The 12,917-nt window shown below is 37.9% G+C and overlaps 1 protein-coding gene across 3 annotated transcripts in view; it reads right to left on the bottom strand.

Annotated features, from left to right (window-relative positions):
• Nucleotides 1-12,917, bottom strand: part of TDRD9 (tudor domain containing 9) — a 93,591-nt gene that overhangs the window by 25,161 nt on the left and 55,513 nt on the right. For 2 of the 3 annotated variants that reach the window (XM_052783330.1, XM_052783332.1), the window contains exons 10-20: nucleotides 9,949-10,003; nucleotides 9,717-9,801; nucleotides 8,975-9,032; nucleotides 8,243-8,347; nucleotides 5,720-5,817; nucleotides 5,205-5,336; nucleotides 4,341-4,503; nucleotides 4,194-4,257; nucleotides 3,647-3,710; nucleotides 1,016-1,060; nucleotides 24-77 (exon numbers count right to left, since the gene is read on the bottom strand). In XM_052783330.1, the coding sequence (XP_052639290.1) occupies nucleotides 24-77; nucleotides 1,016-1,060; nucleotides 3,647-3,710; nucleotides 4,194-4,257; nucleotides 4,341-4,503; nucleotides 5,205-5,336; nucleotides 5,720-5,817; nucleotides 8,243-8,347; nucleotides 8,975-9,032; nucleotides 9,717-9,801; nucleotides 9,949-10,003 (923 nt within the window). The remainder of the gene's footprint in view (nucleotides 1-23; nucleotides 78-1,015; nucleotides 1,061-3,646; nucleotides 3,711-4,193; nucleotides 4,258-4,340; nucleotides 4,504-5,204; nucleotides 5,337-5,719; nucleotides 5,818-8,242; nucleotides 8,348-8,974; nucleotides 9,033-9,716; nucleotides 9,802-9,948; nucleotides 10,004-12,917) is intronic. The other variant, XM_052783331.1, reaches the window with a different exon arrangement.

The raw sequence follows: 12,917 nt of genomic DNA, 5'->3' as shown, positions 1-12,917 counted from the left end.
AATTATTATCCATTTCATCTTACCTCTCTGACCTTCTTGATATGGATACAATTTGATCGACCCCACTCAAGCTCTTCCTGGAAAAGAAAGTGAAAAGTGTAAACGCAAAAATTGTTAGAAACTTGTTTCTTCTACTGCTAGTAAGCTCTCTCTCATATTCTTCTGTGTAGACAGAAATAATAGTTATATATAGTGATGGAATAATTTGATCTCATTTCACAGCTTTCTTTGCATCCATATCAATCGAGTATTATGACATGTATGAAAATATAAGACAATTACATATTTGACTAATAAACTATACTTTGGTTACCACCAGTGCAGCTGTGGGCCATCTAAATTTTTCATATAAACCCACAAATCGAACTCCTCTGTGTTGCTACTACAGAATCTACTTTAAGATGGACAGTTCTTCCAAAAAACCAGAACTTCTTTATCTGGATGCATAACTTTATCAGACAGATTCTGGCCATCTTTGCTACTCATTATAACTCTGTGTATGTTACGCACTGGTGTCCATAAATCATATTATGCTCTGAAAGAGGCAGAGAAATAAAAAAGTTTTATCTCATACACATAAAAGAAAGACTGGAGGCAATTATATGCATACTACTGTTTTTTTTGTGGTTGACGCAAAAAACTTCCATCTTTCAGGGTTTTTGGGGGGGGGGGGAGATTTGTGTGTTTTTTTAAGAAAATAAAAAAGACACCTATGCATATTAAAAATATTTCTTTCAACTATAGGTCAATTTCCCTTCTCAGCTTGGATTTCAAACCCTCTGCCCACTGTTGATCCATCTGTGAAAGGGACTACATAAGAGATTGCCTTCAAGTAGTCAGCACTGGATTCAAAGACTCATGTTCTCTCAAAGACTATGCTTCTATTTACTTATGAAAAATCGTAACTATTATAAAGAAAGATTGCTAGCAAAAAATCCTTACTAAAAATATAAAATACTCCAGCACTGAAGTCACCGAACTTGAAAAGAAAAGAAGAAATAAAAGTTTAACTAACCTTGGGATGTCTCAGCTCCCCTTTTTGTCTGCAGGCCTGCCATGCCTAAGAAAGAAATGGTATAGTATTCAGGCATAAACTGTAGCACTCTAGTAATAATTATTACAAACATTAATGTGACATTTAAAACTATTAAGTTTTTTCCATACCTATACTGAAGATAATTTTTTAACACCAATTTAAAAACCACAAATGCCCTTGGGCTAAAACAGACTACAAATATTTAAGCACAAAAAAGTACAAGGAAATGTGAATCGCAGTAATTAAGGTTGGAGGAGACTTATTCAGACCAATTGTTCCAACATCCCACACAGCAGGGCCAACTTAGATCAGGTTTTTGAGGATCTTGTCTATAAAACCCTGAGTAACCTTGACTGACCTCATGGTTGAACCTGCTCTCAGCAGGAGACTGGACTACAGACCTCCCAAGGTCCTTTCCAGCCTTAACTATTTCATGATTCTAGTCTAATATGATGCTCGCCTGGTTGGTTCCTAAGCAGATATAAATACTTGCACTCTTATGAATAACCTTACTCTGTTTTGTTGAGGGTGGGCAAGAACTCTGGGTCTTCCTTTGCTCGTATGTGAGCACACAAAGTGGTGTAGCTGCAAAATGTAATTCTAAGAATGCACTACTGGAGGGCTGAAAGCGTGGCAGGGTTATAAATGTTGTACCACGACATGCTAAAGAACAATTGCTGTAGGAAGATAACTATTCTGCCTTCAAGTCAGCTTAGAGGTTATGGCATGCAATGCCGCACCTACAGACTGAAAAAGAGTTTAAATGCTATTGGATGAACTGTAATTACACATACTGCCTCAAACTTGCCATCAGCTCCTGCAACTACATTGCAAACAGCATTTAGATCAGTGAATTTCTGGGTTTTGGCACATTCCAAAAGCAGACTGAGCATGTTATGTTCCAAGGCTTTAAAGGACTAAGTCCTGATTTGTGTTGGGAGAGGTACAATAGCCACCCGATAATACAGCAACATACAACAGGCTATCCACCTAGTTTTCTGAGAGGAGATGGACTGAGTATTAAAGCACATGCAGACATTCATAAATAAAACAACTTGGATGCTTTGATTTGATGCTCCAATAGAGCAGGCTACTTTCAGAACCTTTCCTTTCTCTTTGCTTTGGGACAAAAGTAAGTGAACTGACTAATTCAGATACAGTTCTGACACAGATGCCTCCCAGAAAACAGGGCTAGAAGAGAAATTAACATACCCGGAATATTAATGAAAATAATTTCATTATTAGGCAGCAAATCTATGACAGATGCCTGCAGAATCAATTTCTTCTAGTTTGATAGCAAGCCACCTCATAATACAATTTTCCAACTTACTGTGGACACTGACTATTAGCATAGTTGAATAGCCAGACTGCACTTCCCTACCTTGATTGAGGCTGATGGACTGATTTTAAATAATGCTTTTGACATCCACCACTTCCATACCCAAGCCTTATATAATATGTCAGAAAAATAAACTCCACTTATTTGACATTATTTTTTCTTTTAAAAACTCTCACTTCTTTAAATCATATCACTTAAAGGCTAATCAGCCTGGTTTACTTCCCTGGATTCTCCTCTTTCTACTACCAAAGCTTTTGACCTTTTGCAATTCACTGAAACCTTTTCATAAGCAAGGGCTTAAAAAAGCCACGCTAACAATTGACAGAACTTCAGCGTACCCTGGAAGAAATCTAATCTGAACCAGTGAGTCTGAAAACAAGTTCTTTCCCTGTTCTTTTCTGATACTCAGCCATTCAAAACAAAGCTTTCATATCACTCACACATACAGATACTGTACAGGAAGCTCTGTTTGTATGTTTGCGTTTATTCTACAGGACAACATACTGGCTTATAGAATATCACCTTCAGATTAACAGGACACAAGGGAAATATAGTATGCAACAGCATAAGGGGAATTCAGAAAAGATGATGCTTGAAGCTCAGGATCAGTGGGTACGTGTGGCATACTTGCCCATGTGTGCTTCAAAAATTCTGACAGAGTACAGAAAAGTCAGCTTTCACCAAAGTGAAAAAAAGGCTAACATACACAAAATGGAATAAATTAAATCTGCAGCTGAAGATTTTGGAGTCTCCAGAATATTATATAACATGTCAGACCATCCACAATGTAAAATGTTGGATTTTAAATAGTAAGTTCCTCTAGCAGAAGTCTTTCCTATGCTGTACCAGCTCCATTTGTACTGCTGGGATTGACCTCTGTCCATGGTACTGTGCTACCAAACACCCAAGTGTACAGAAGAATCACCTTTGGACAGAATAAAGTATTACAAAGTCAAAGCTATGAAGCCTGGAGAAAGGACACCAATCTCTGTACTAGAATTTACCAGTCCAAACTGCCCTCAGTTAAAAGGCAGCTAACAATATCACTGCGTCTCTGGCATTTTATTTTTGGTTATTACAATAGAAACAATCGGAACTGATAGCGTTATACAGTAGGACACAGCCTTCAAAAAGTATCATTAAGTAGCTAGGAGTAACGTAAAGTTTTTAAAAACTTCAAAGCACAAATGCTGCACTGATCCTACAAAGGTGAGAAGCTCCATCTTGGTCTATCGGATTTCACTGGAAAATAAGCCGGAAAAAAGATTTACCTTAAATGCATTCACAATTGCAATACAGTCACTCTTACTATTCCCAGCAAAAAACAGTTTGTTCCTGGCAATACAAACAAAAAGAATTATGAACAATATTTTTTTTCAAACATTGAATGTATTATACAGCTCAGAATCCTAGACTATTAACACCTTCCAGGACTTTTAATAAACAATGTCAATAATTATTTGTTCTTATTCACATCTCCTTGCTTAAGGTAAACTGTGTGGGCAGGATAATAAAAAAATAATCCTTGCAATTTTAAAAAGAACATTTTAATCGACACTGCCACATGTTCACATCAGAAAGGCAAAGCTGAACAATCAGGTCTTGTACTCAGAAAAGGATGAATTAGCTCTGTGATACTAATTAGTTCACATAGAAATAAATTTCAGTATCTCAGCTGCCCTGGAAAAGCTGCTTTTTGCACTGCTTGGCATTTTGACAGAAAATTAGACTCATGACATGGAAAATTATATTTACTGTTCAACTTAGCCCTCTGCCCCCAAATGTAGACAGGAAGTTGTAAAATATCTAGGGTAATACCTGTATCCATCAACATGCTGCTTGAAAGGTACTGCAAAAAAATTCCGCAAAGAGAGTGCTGCAGCTGCAATAAAAACAAATCAAAATGAAAACTTGCAAATCACTTGTTTTTAGAGAAATGTTCTCACATGTTCTTTTTTCAGTTACCTATAATAAGGCATTCTTCTAAGCACCCGAAGACATGCCCAAGGACTATCAATTTTCCAAGATGCAAATCCACTGGCAACTGTGCCAATACCCTTCCTAAGAAAGTCAGCTCACCATCATGTGGGTCATCTTCTGTTTGCACACCAGTTGTAAGTGCTCCCAGCTAAAGAAATTAAAATTTAGTCACTTGTAAAAGTTGACAAAGTAAATATAAGACCAGTTTGTAAGAAAACAAGACAAGAAGCAAGCAATTATCTCAAAGCAACTTCAATTAGTATCAAAACTGTAATTAAGTTAAAGTTCTTAAATAAATTTTAAAAGCCTAGTATTTTGAAACCAAACCTTCTACTACTTATACTAGATATAAAAGCAAGCTACAAATGATACAAATATAATCTCTTATGCACTTTGGAAAAGAAAAAGTTTAATGCAATGAGTGTTCTACTCCATATCAACTTTATAATTGAAAAGCAAAATCACCAACTTCCTTGTACAGGTCAGAAGGGGGATCTTCAGGCTGACCCCCTATAGATCATAAGGTGTAAGAGGGTGATTTTGCTACTTATCAATAAACAATCTCACTTAGAGACTTTAAGTTCTCTTACTTGTTTTCTGTTCTTTCTCACCACAGATGCCAGTTCATAAACAGTATCATTACTCCCTGATGAAATTATAATCCTGTTTTAATGAAGTAACTGCAGAAATTATGCAAAATGGACGGTAACCAAACGAGTCAAATATGAGAAAAGATTCTCTAGACAGTTCCTACTTCAGGTTCCAATTAAGGCTACTACTACCTTAAACACCAAGAAAAATGCTTCTACAGTATGTTTTTATTACCTTTAACATTAAAATAATGCCTACCTCTTTCAGTTGAAATATGGTACGTTCAATGTCACCTACATCGGGTGGAGAAAGAGCTGTTGCCAGCAAGGCTTTTGGTCCCCCCATATCAAGCTTTTTTATTTTTAAGACTGTAGTTCCCAAAGGACAACACTGAAGGGAAGACAATGTTATTGTTACTTGCCCCCCATGGGAAGTGTGACAAAATGTTTTATGAAAAAAAAGTTCAAGTTTACAATTTAGTAAAACCTGAAATTAATTTTGTGTAACCAAGGATATTTTTCTTTCGAACAGATTGCTTATTTCTAATCCACATCCATTTTACTGCCATAATGCATCTCCTTCTATGAAGAAAACTATGTGGAATGGTCTTTGTCAATTATTTATCAACTTGAATTCTATTCAGTGTTATGGTTATTAGTAACTTCAAATCGTACACTGTCTTCAGGAAAAGTAAAGCAAAACTACTTTTTATTATCTCTGCTATGACCACATGCATTAAAAAAAATAATCTTAATGTTCCCCAAAAGTCTTACCAGTATCTCAGGTACTGACTTCTCTGGAATAAAGTCTGTCCAGAAGTCCTTGTGTACAAGCCTATAACAATACCCTTTGGAAACACGTCCAGCACGACCTTCACATAAAAGAACAAATCACCAATTTGTAAACTGCCCAAGTTTCAGGCTTTTCAAAACCCACCCATCTACAAGCCTCCTGGGCAGCTGAGCAGCTCATGACAGCTGATGCTGCAAGCTGACCAGTGTTTTGCTCTCTTGCAGCAGACAGGCCCAGTGGAGACATTCTCTCTGTCCTTTCCTACATAAGGATCAGATGAAATAATTTTGCTTTCATAGTAGCAGTGACTAACAAAAGAGTTTAAGTATTTCACTCAAATACCTCTTTCACATAATTGCCCTCAAATCAGCATCCACCTTTCTCAGTTGAAAAGACATGACAAATCCTGCACTAAAATACACTTCCTCAAAACCAGGAGAAGGCACGTCCTACCAAATCTAAATTTAATATAGATAAATACATCAATGCAAGTTTTAGAATACCCCCAAACTGATGATTCTATATGCAGAGTAAATACGTTTTGTGTTTGTTTCCTTACATGAGTATATTCAGATTTCCTATTTGACTCTATAGCCAGCAAAAACCTTCCGTATAAACAACTTTTAAGATACCATGATGAACAGCAAAACATCTTTATGATCTACTATTTATAGAAAACACTGATTCAGAAAGTCTATCTTCACAAATCCAAACACCCATTCACTTCAACAAACTAAAGGGTACTCCACTCAGTGGGTTACTCCACTGGACAATTAGGCAATATTTTGAAGTCACACACATGACAAGTCCAGGTCTGCTATACAAAATGCTGCTTCTACTGATTGTATATTGGCTGGTATTGGGCCTGCATGGCAAGCTTTTGGTAGCAGGGGGGCAACAGGGGTGGCTTCTGTGAGAAGCTGCAAGGAGCTTCCCCTATGTCCGACAGAGCCAATGCCAGCTGGGTCCAAGACGAACCCACCACTGCCCAAGGCTGAGCCCATCAGCAACAGTGGTAGCGCCTCTGGGATAACATATTTAAGAAGGGGAAAAAAACTGCTGCACAACAGCAACCAGAAGAGTGAGAACATGTGAGAGCAACAACCCTGCATGCAGGTCAGTGAAGGAGGAGGGGGAAGAGGTGTTCCAGGCACCAGAGCAGAGATTCCCCTGCAGCCCATGGTGAAGACCATGGCAAGGCAGGCTGTCCCCCTGCAGCCCATGGAGGTCCACAGTGGAGCAGATTATCCACCTGCAGCCCAGGGAGAACCCCACGCCAGAGCAGGGGGATGCCCGAGGGAGGCTGTGACCCCCTGGGAAGCCCGCGCTGGGGCAGGCTCCTGGCAGGACCTGTGGCCCCATGGGGGACCCACGCTGGAGCAGTCTGATCCTGAAGAACTGCAGCCTGCAGGAAGGGCCTATGTTGGAGAAGTTCATGGAGGACTGTCTCTCATGGGAGGGACTCCATGCTGGAGCAGGGGAAGAGTGTGAGGAGTCCTCCCCCTGAAGAGGAAGGAGCAGCAGAGACAACTGTGATGAACTGATTGCAACCCCCATTCCCTGTCCCCAGAGCCGCTCGGGGGGAGGAGGTAGGGAACTGGGGAGTGAAGCTGTGCCTAGGAAGAAGGGAGGGATGGGGGGAAAGTGTTTTAACTTTTGGTTTTATTTCTCATTGCCCTACTCTGACTTGATTGGCAATAAATTAGTTTGCCCAAGTTGAGTCTGTTTTGACTGTGACAGTAATTGGTTGAGTGATCTCTCCCTGTCCTTAACTCGACCCATGAGCCTTTTGTTGTCACATTTCTCCCCCTGTCCAGTTGAGGAGGGAGGATTGATAGAGCAGCTTCAGGGAGCACCTGGTGTCCAGCCAAGGTCAACCCACCACAAGCTGTAATTGTGAAGTCCTCATAATATTTAAAAGTGAGGATATTTTTATATCTAAAGATGTCACTGTTTGTTTAGTACTCTTTTTGAGTGAAATTAAAAGATATTGATATTTAAGAGTACTGTCTTACTAGAAAAGCTGATATGAAATCTTAATGTGCTACAAACACTGGTCTACACTAGAGACACTGCTGTGGATATTTCATCTGATTTAAGGGTAACAAACAGACATGAAAGTTTCTTTTACTGCTGAAACTCACAAGTAGTTAATAAATACCTAGCAGTACCTATCTCCCTTTTTTAAAAATGGCCCATGATTAAAAAAATTACTATTAAATAACAAAGAATCCTCATAAGCTTTATGGTCCATGAATTTTACTATTTTTCAATAAAATACAAACCATTCCTCTGGAAAAATACTTGAACAAAATAAAACATTCAGGCATAGTTGTTTAATCACATTTTAATATCCTGACACGGTAAGGAATTATGGTTTTATATAAACTATTCATGGCAAAAATAATCCATGTTTTTTGCTGTTAGTAAAATGAAAAGCAACATAGAATTCTCCACAAGAGTTAGCTTCTAAAATTCCTTTCCATTACCTACTGTCATCTTACCTCTTCTTTGATGACAGCTTGTTTTAGATGCCCAGCAAAGTCTCAAACTTTGGTAATTAGTTTCCTCATCACAAACCAAAGTTCTAGTTAAACAGAAATCTATCACTGTAATTAAGGGGGAAAAAAAAAGTTAGTATTATTATGAAACAATTTATCCTCATGGTAGTAGAAAAAACAACGGCTGTTTTTCTGTTACAAGAAAAGGGAAGTTTCAATTATTTGAGAACAGATCAAGAGAACACTAGAAACAACCAGACCAAGTTACTCTGAATATTAACAGAACTGCAAATAGATTTTAACATAAATTTAATAAACAGTCAGTGCAGATGACAAGCATTAAAAGGCAATAATTTCTTGATTTAGACATTCTGTATCAGAATATGCGTAATCTGATGCAATTATTACAAAATATAGTCAGAATGTGAATAAAGAGCTCAAGGTACTCATGACATGAGGTCTTGTTCTGCTTGTTACTGTATTTAAAATTATTTCTGCCCCCCTCCAGTAAAGATTAAAACCAACACCCCACTCAGTAGCTCTATTATTTGTTCATATATTTAGATTTAAAAACTGTTCCCTGTTGTGAAAGAAAGAATTCAACAACTGTCAAAATCAAACTCCAGCAGCAATGCTTTGTGAAACGGTGACATGTTGTGGAGATTTAGGCTAGCATAAGTAAGGAAAACATTACAAATACAGTGTATACACAATTACAAGATTTAGATGACTTACCATACTTAACATCAGGAACTGTTACAGAGCTCTCAGCTATGTTTGTAGATAAAATAACCTGAGTTTTGAAGCAAAAAATGAGCAATGAATGCATGAAGCAAAAATTACTTGGATTAATGTTTCTACATGAAAAATCCAACTTGCTATGAAGACATATAAGTGTAACAGCAACATAGTATTTCTGCTCTGCATATTATAAAAAGCAATACAACACAAGAAAACTTGTATTTTCTTGTCCTAAGATCAGAAAAGCATAATAAAGTAGTATAGCATATGACAATATAGGGGAAGAATGGAAATATTTCCTTATGCCTGTCATAACAAAACATCACACTGTTAGTAGTGATACAGGAAACCAAGATACTAGCCAAAATGTGGGTTGTAAAGCAGGCAAGACCCCCATATTGGGGGACTACTTTGCTATGCAGTGCCACCAGCAGCATGCCACTGTCACGCAGATGCAAGAATCAACATGCACAAACTACTCTGAAGGACAAAAAGTGTGTCACGCAATAATTTAAGGACACCTTCCTGTTACTTCTCTTGAGGTCTAAACACTAGTTAAAGCAACAGCTTGGTAAGAAAAGCAATCAGTTTACATCTCGAAAAAACAAAACTGCTTTGCCCACACAAAATGGTTTCAGTTGGCACAGCTAATGTTAATTTATATACATTATTATTTGCTATTATTACTCTAGCAAAAGGTTTCACACACTTAAAGCAATTATTCAACAATATTTACTTTTCTGTAGCCAGGAACTGTAGCCAAAAATACATTACTTTGTTCCTCTAACGTCACACGTGAGTGAAGTGGGTACACTTGCCACCTAAAGAAAATATATTAGTGAAATATTTACTGAAGCAAGAATACAAAAATTAATTACACCTCTGTGCTAAATCATATTATGTACTTAGAACTCATTCAGCTGAAGGATTCAAGTTTAATTAACTGAAACAAATGTGGTCTAACTTACCTTTTGTTACACATATTTGAGAGACATGAGTGCATGTAGCTTATTTCACTCAAACCTAGGGAAAAATAACCAAGAGTTTGTTTTCTTTTTAGTGATCACTAACAATTCTAAAAACCAATTCTCATGTCTACTTAAATTCTTAATTGACTTTCATTATTGCCTCTTTTTCACCATATAATAAAACAGCAGAAGAGTTGAACAGTAAATGAAATAATGAATCACTGAAACACTGAGTCAATTTTTCAAGAGTCATTTTGCATAATTTTACACTTACTAAAGTGGCAATATCAGATATAAAGGCCATCTATCAGTGTCCCATTATTAGCCATCCCATTACTAGCCCCATATCAGCCCTTACAACTAACAACGCTCACCAGATGCTGAATGTCTGGTTTAGGATAAATTTGGGTATTTCAGCCAAAACAAGCTGTTTCCAAGAGCAGGGCCAAGGGGGGGAAAAAATGGGGAAAAAAAAAAAAGCTATGTCTACCTTAGCCATCTTAACTTTGGCAGTTCCAGTGCCCATTCTCTGGGGCATGGATTTCATGTCTGCCAGGGGAAATCTTACAATTAAGGGATTTTTGCTGTCTTCCTGAATAACTCCACAGGCATAAACCTTTCTGAGAAGCCTAGTTTACTTCTTATTGAAACTTCAATTCCAAAAGCCCCATCTTCAAAAATCTGTCCAACACTGGGTTTTCCTGGATGGATATTAAAAATGAAATTATTCTGTAACTACAGTACAGGATTGCTGCAATTTTCAGTGAGGCTAAATGCAGTTTGAGCACGTGGATGTGAAAGTTCTTGCATTCTTTAGATGACTTCAGAAGTAAGAAGGAAGACAAATGCCAGTGGAGGAAGAGAAATATTTTCAGGGAAGATAAGAGAGAAGAATAACTTAAATCAGGAAAGAGAGGAAAGAAGGATATGTTACGGGCTGGAAATCATGATCGAGTTAAGCAAGGAAAAAAGGCCAGAAAGCAAGAAACTGGTGCAAGGAAAGAAGAAACAGATTCAACAAGAAACCAATATGGTGGTAATACAAGGCTGGCTGGGAAAAGAAATTGCAGGAGAAAATGGAGATTAGTCAACTACTGGAGTTAGAAAGCCTGAAACTGGAAAATGAGGGGAAGTGGCTACAGGTAAGGGAGATAAAAGAAGTCAGGGTTGGGGGGAGAACAGGTGAGTTGAAGGAAGAAAAAAAAAAAGGGGGGGGGGTAGGCAATCAGAGGGAAATTTAAAAGTTTCGGAGGTGTTTTTTGTGTGAGGCTACTACAGAGGAAAGCAATGTCATTACAACCTAAAAAAGACAGGCAGGAAGCTTAATTTACATCACAGCTCAAATTAGGTAAGAGTGCTTGAGAATGCAAATAACTGGCCATATAACAAACTAAAGACTAGCACAATAATGAAGCAATTAAAGCTCTGAGCAAAACACCTTCAGCACTCTAGAGGAAAACATGCAGACTGGGAAATATAAAAATAGTACCACTTTTTAAGATTATTACAATATAGAAATAATGCATCTGTTCATGAACTAGAGCATGTAATTAAAGATACAGAGAAAACACAAGAACACCATGACATGGTTTGTTTGGACACAGCCTGCCAGACATACTCGATCCCACTAGGTACTGCTCCACTATATAGCTGTCTAATGCTTCCTACTTGCCATTCTGTCTGGTTGCATATCTGAGTAAGACATCAAGGCTTGAATCCAATTTATGTTTAAAAACAATTAAAAGAAGCTTGACCCATGATTGGTAGAAGCAGACTCTGCATAACCAATATTAATAGTAATTATTAATCAGTCTAGTAATTACTGACTAGACACAGCAGGCAGTGTCAGCTGCCCTGTTCTGGAAGTGACAAGGGTTGATCATGACACCTACAGAACAAAAGGCTGCCACCAGGAGAGACCAATCTTGGAATTAAACAGTAACTAGTAACAAAACAGGACAGCAAGCAGAGCCAGGCATGAAGAAGTGCAAAAGAAAATACAAAACAAATAGATTGACATGAGTAGAACAGATAAAAGCTTAGGACAGCAACAGCAGAATGAAAACCCTAAAGCTTTAAGCTATGCAATTCCTGCCGTCAGCAAGCACATGCAAAGCACAGAGAAATCAGGACATCCCCATCTTCTACAAGCTCCTGAAGAAGATGACAACGTACTGTTGCTTTCATTTAGCCCATCAGCTAGTCTGGCAGAAGCAAGTCATATACTTGAAAGTGTAGCTTAGTGATGATCCAGTCAACACAGTCTGACCTCTTTCCCAATCTATTCTTTAAAAAGTCTGAAGAACTATACATCAACATACATGCTCAAGAAACATTAAAGTTGCCATGTCAAGCACTCAAATGAAAAAATGCCAGAATTAAGACTGGTTGTGCAAACTTAATGCAGCCCACTGGGAACATACTTATATGTTAAAAAAAAAAGTCACTACACAGTTTAATATGGCACTTTGTATCACCTACTACCTAGGGACGGACTAGCTCTGGAGTCAAATGAGAGCTGAGTACTGAAGGATATTTATCTGTAAAGAATGCAACTCCGTAACATAAAATATTAAGCACTGAACAAGACAGGCAATTACAACAGGAAGGGAAAACATGGCATCCTACTCAAGACAGCTGCAGCTGCTCTACAGAAGTGGACTCTGCCCCATCACTGAGTTCCACCAAGACAGTGGGCAAAAATCACTTAACAATACTCCTCAGCACAGCACTACTCTTTCTGGCTGCTAATGCCTACTCAGCTTGAAATGTCAATGGGAGTGTTATTTTGAACATACAGAATGCTTTATAATTGTAAGCACTCAAAAAATCTAGGCATCTCAAATCAGTGTCCTAAATGTGGAGGTTATTTTTACCCAAATCTCTGTCTCAGCTGCCCTCTTGTAAACTGAAAGCTCTCCTTCCCTTTTCTCCTTTTCTGTATACAGACTATTTGTGAAGAAAATTTC

This window comes from Harpia harpyja, chromosome 3 (genome assembly GCF_026419915.1).
Source record: "Harpia harpyja isolate bHarHar1 chromosome 3, bHarHar1 primary haplotype, whole genome shotgun sequence".
Lineage (NCBI taxonomy): Eukaryota > Metazoa > Chordata > Aves > Accipitriformes > Accipitridae > Harpia > Harpia harpyja.
Note: the sequence above shows the minus strand (reverse complement) of the source record. Positions and strands in the feature narration are given on the sequence as shown.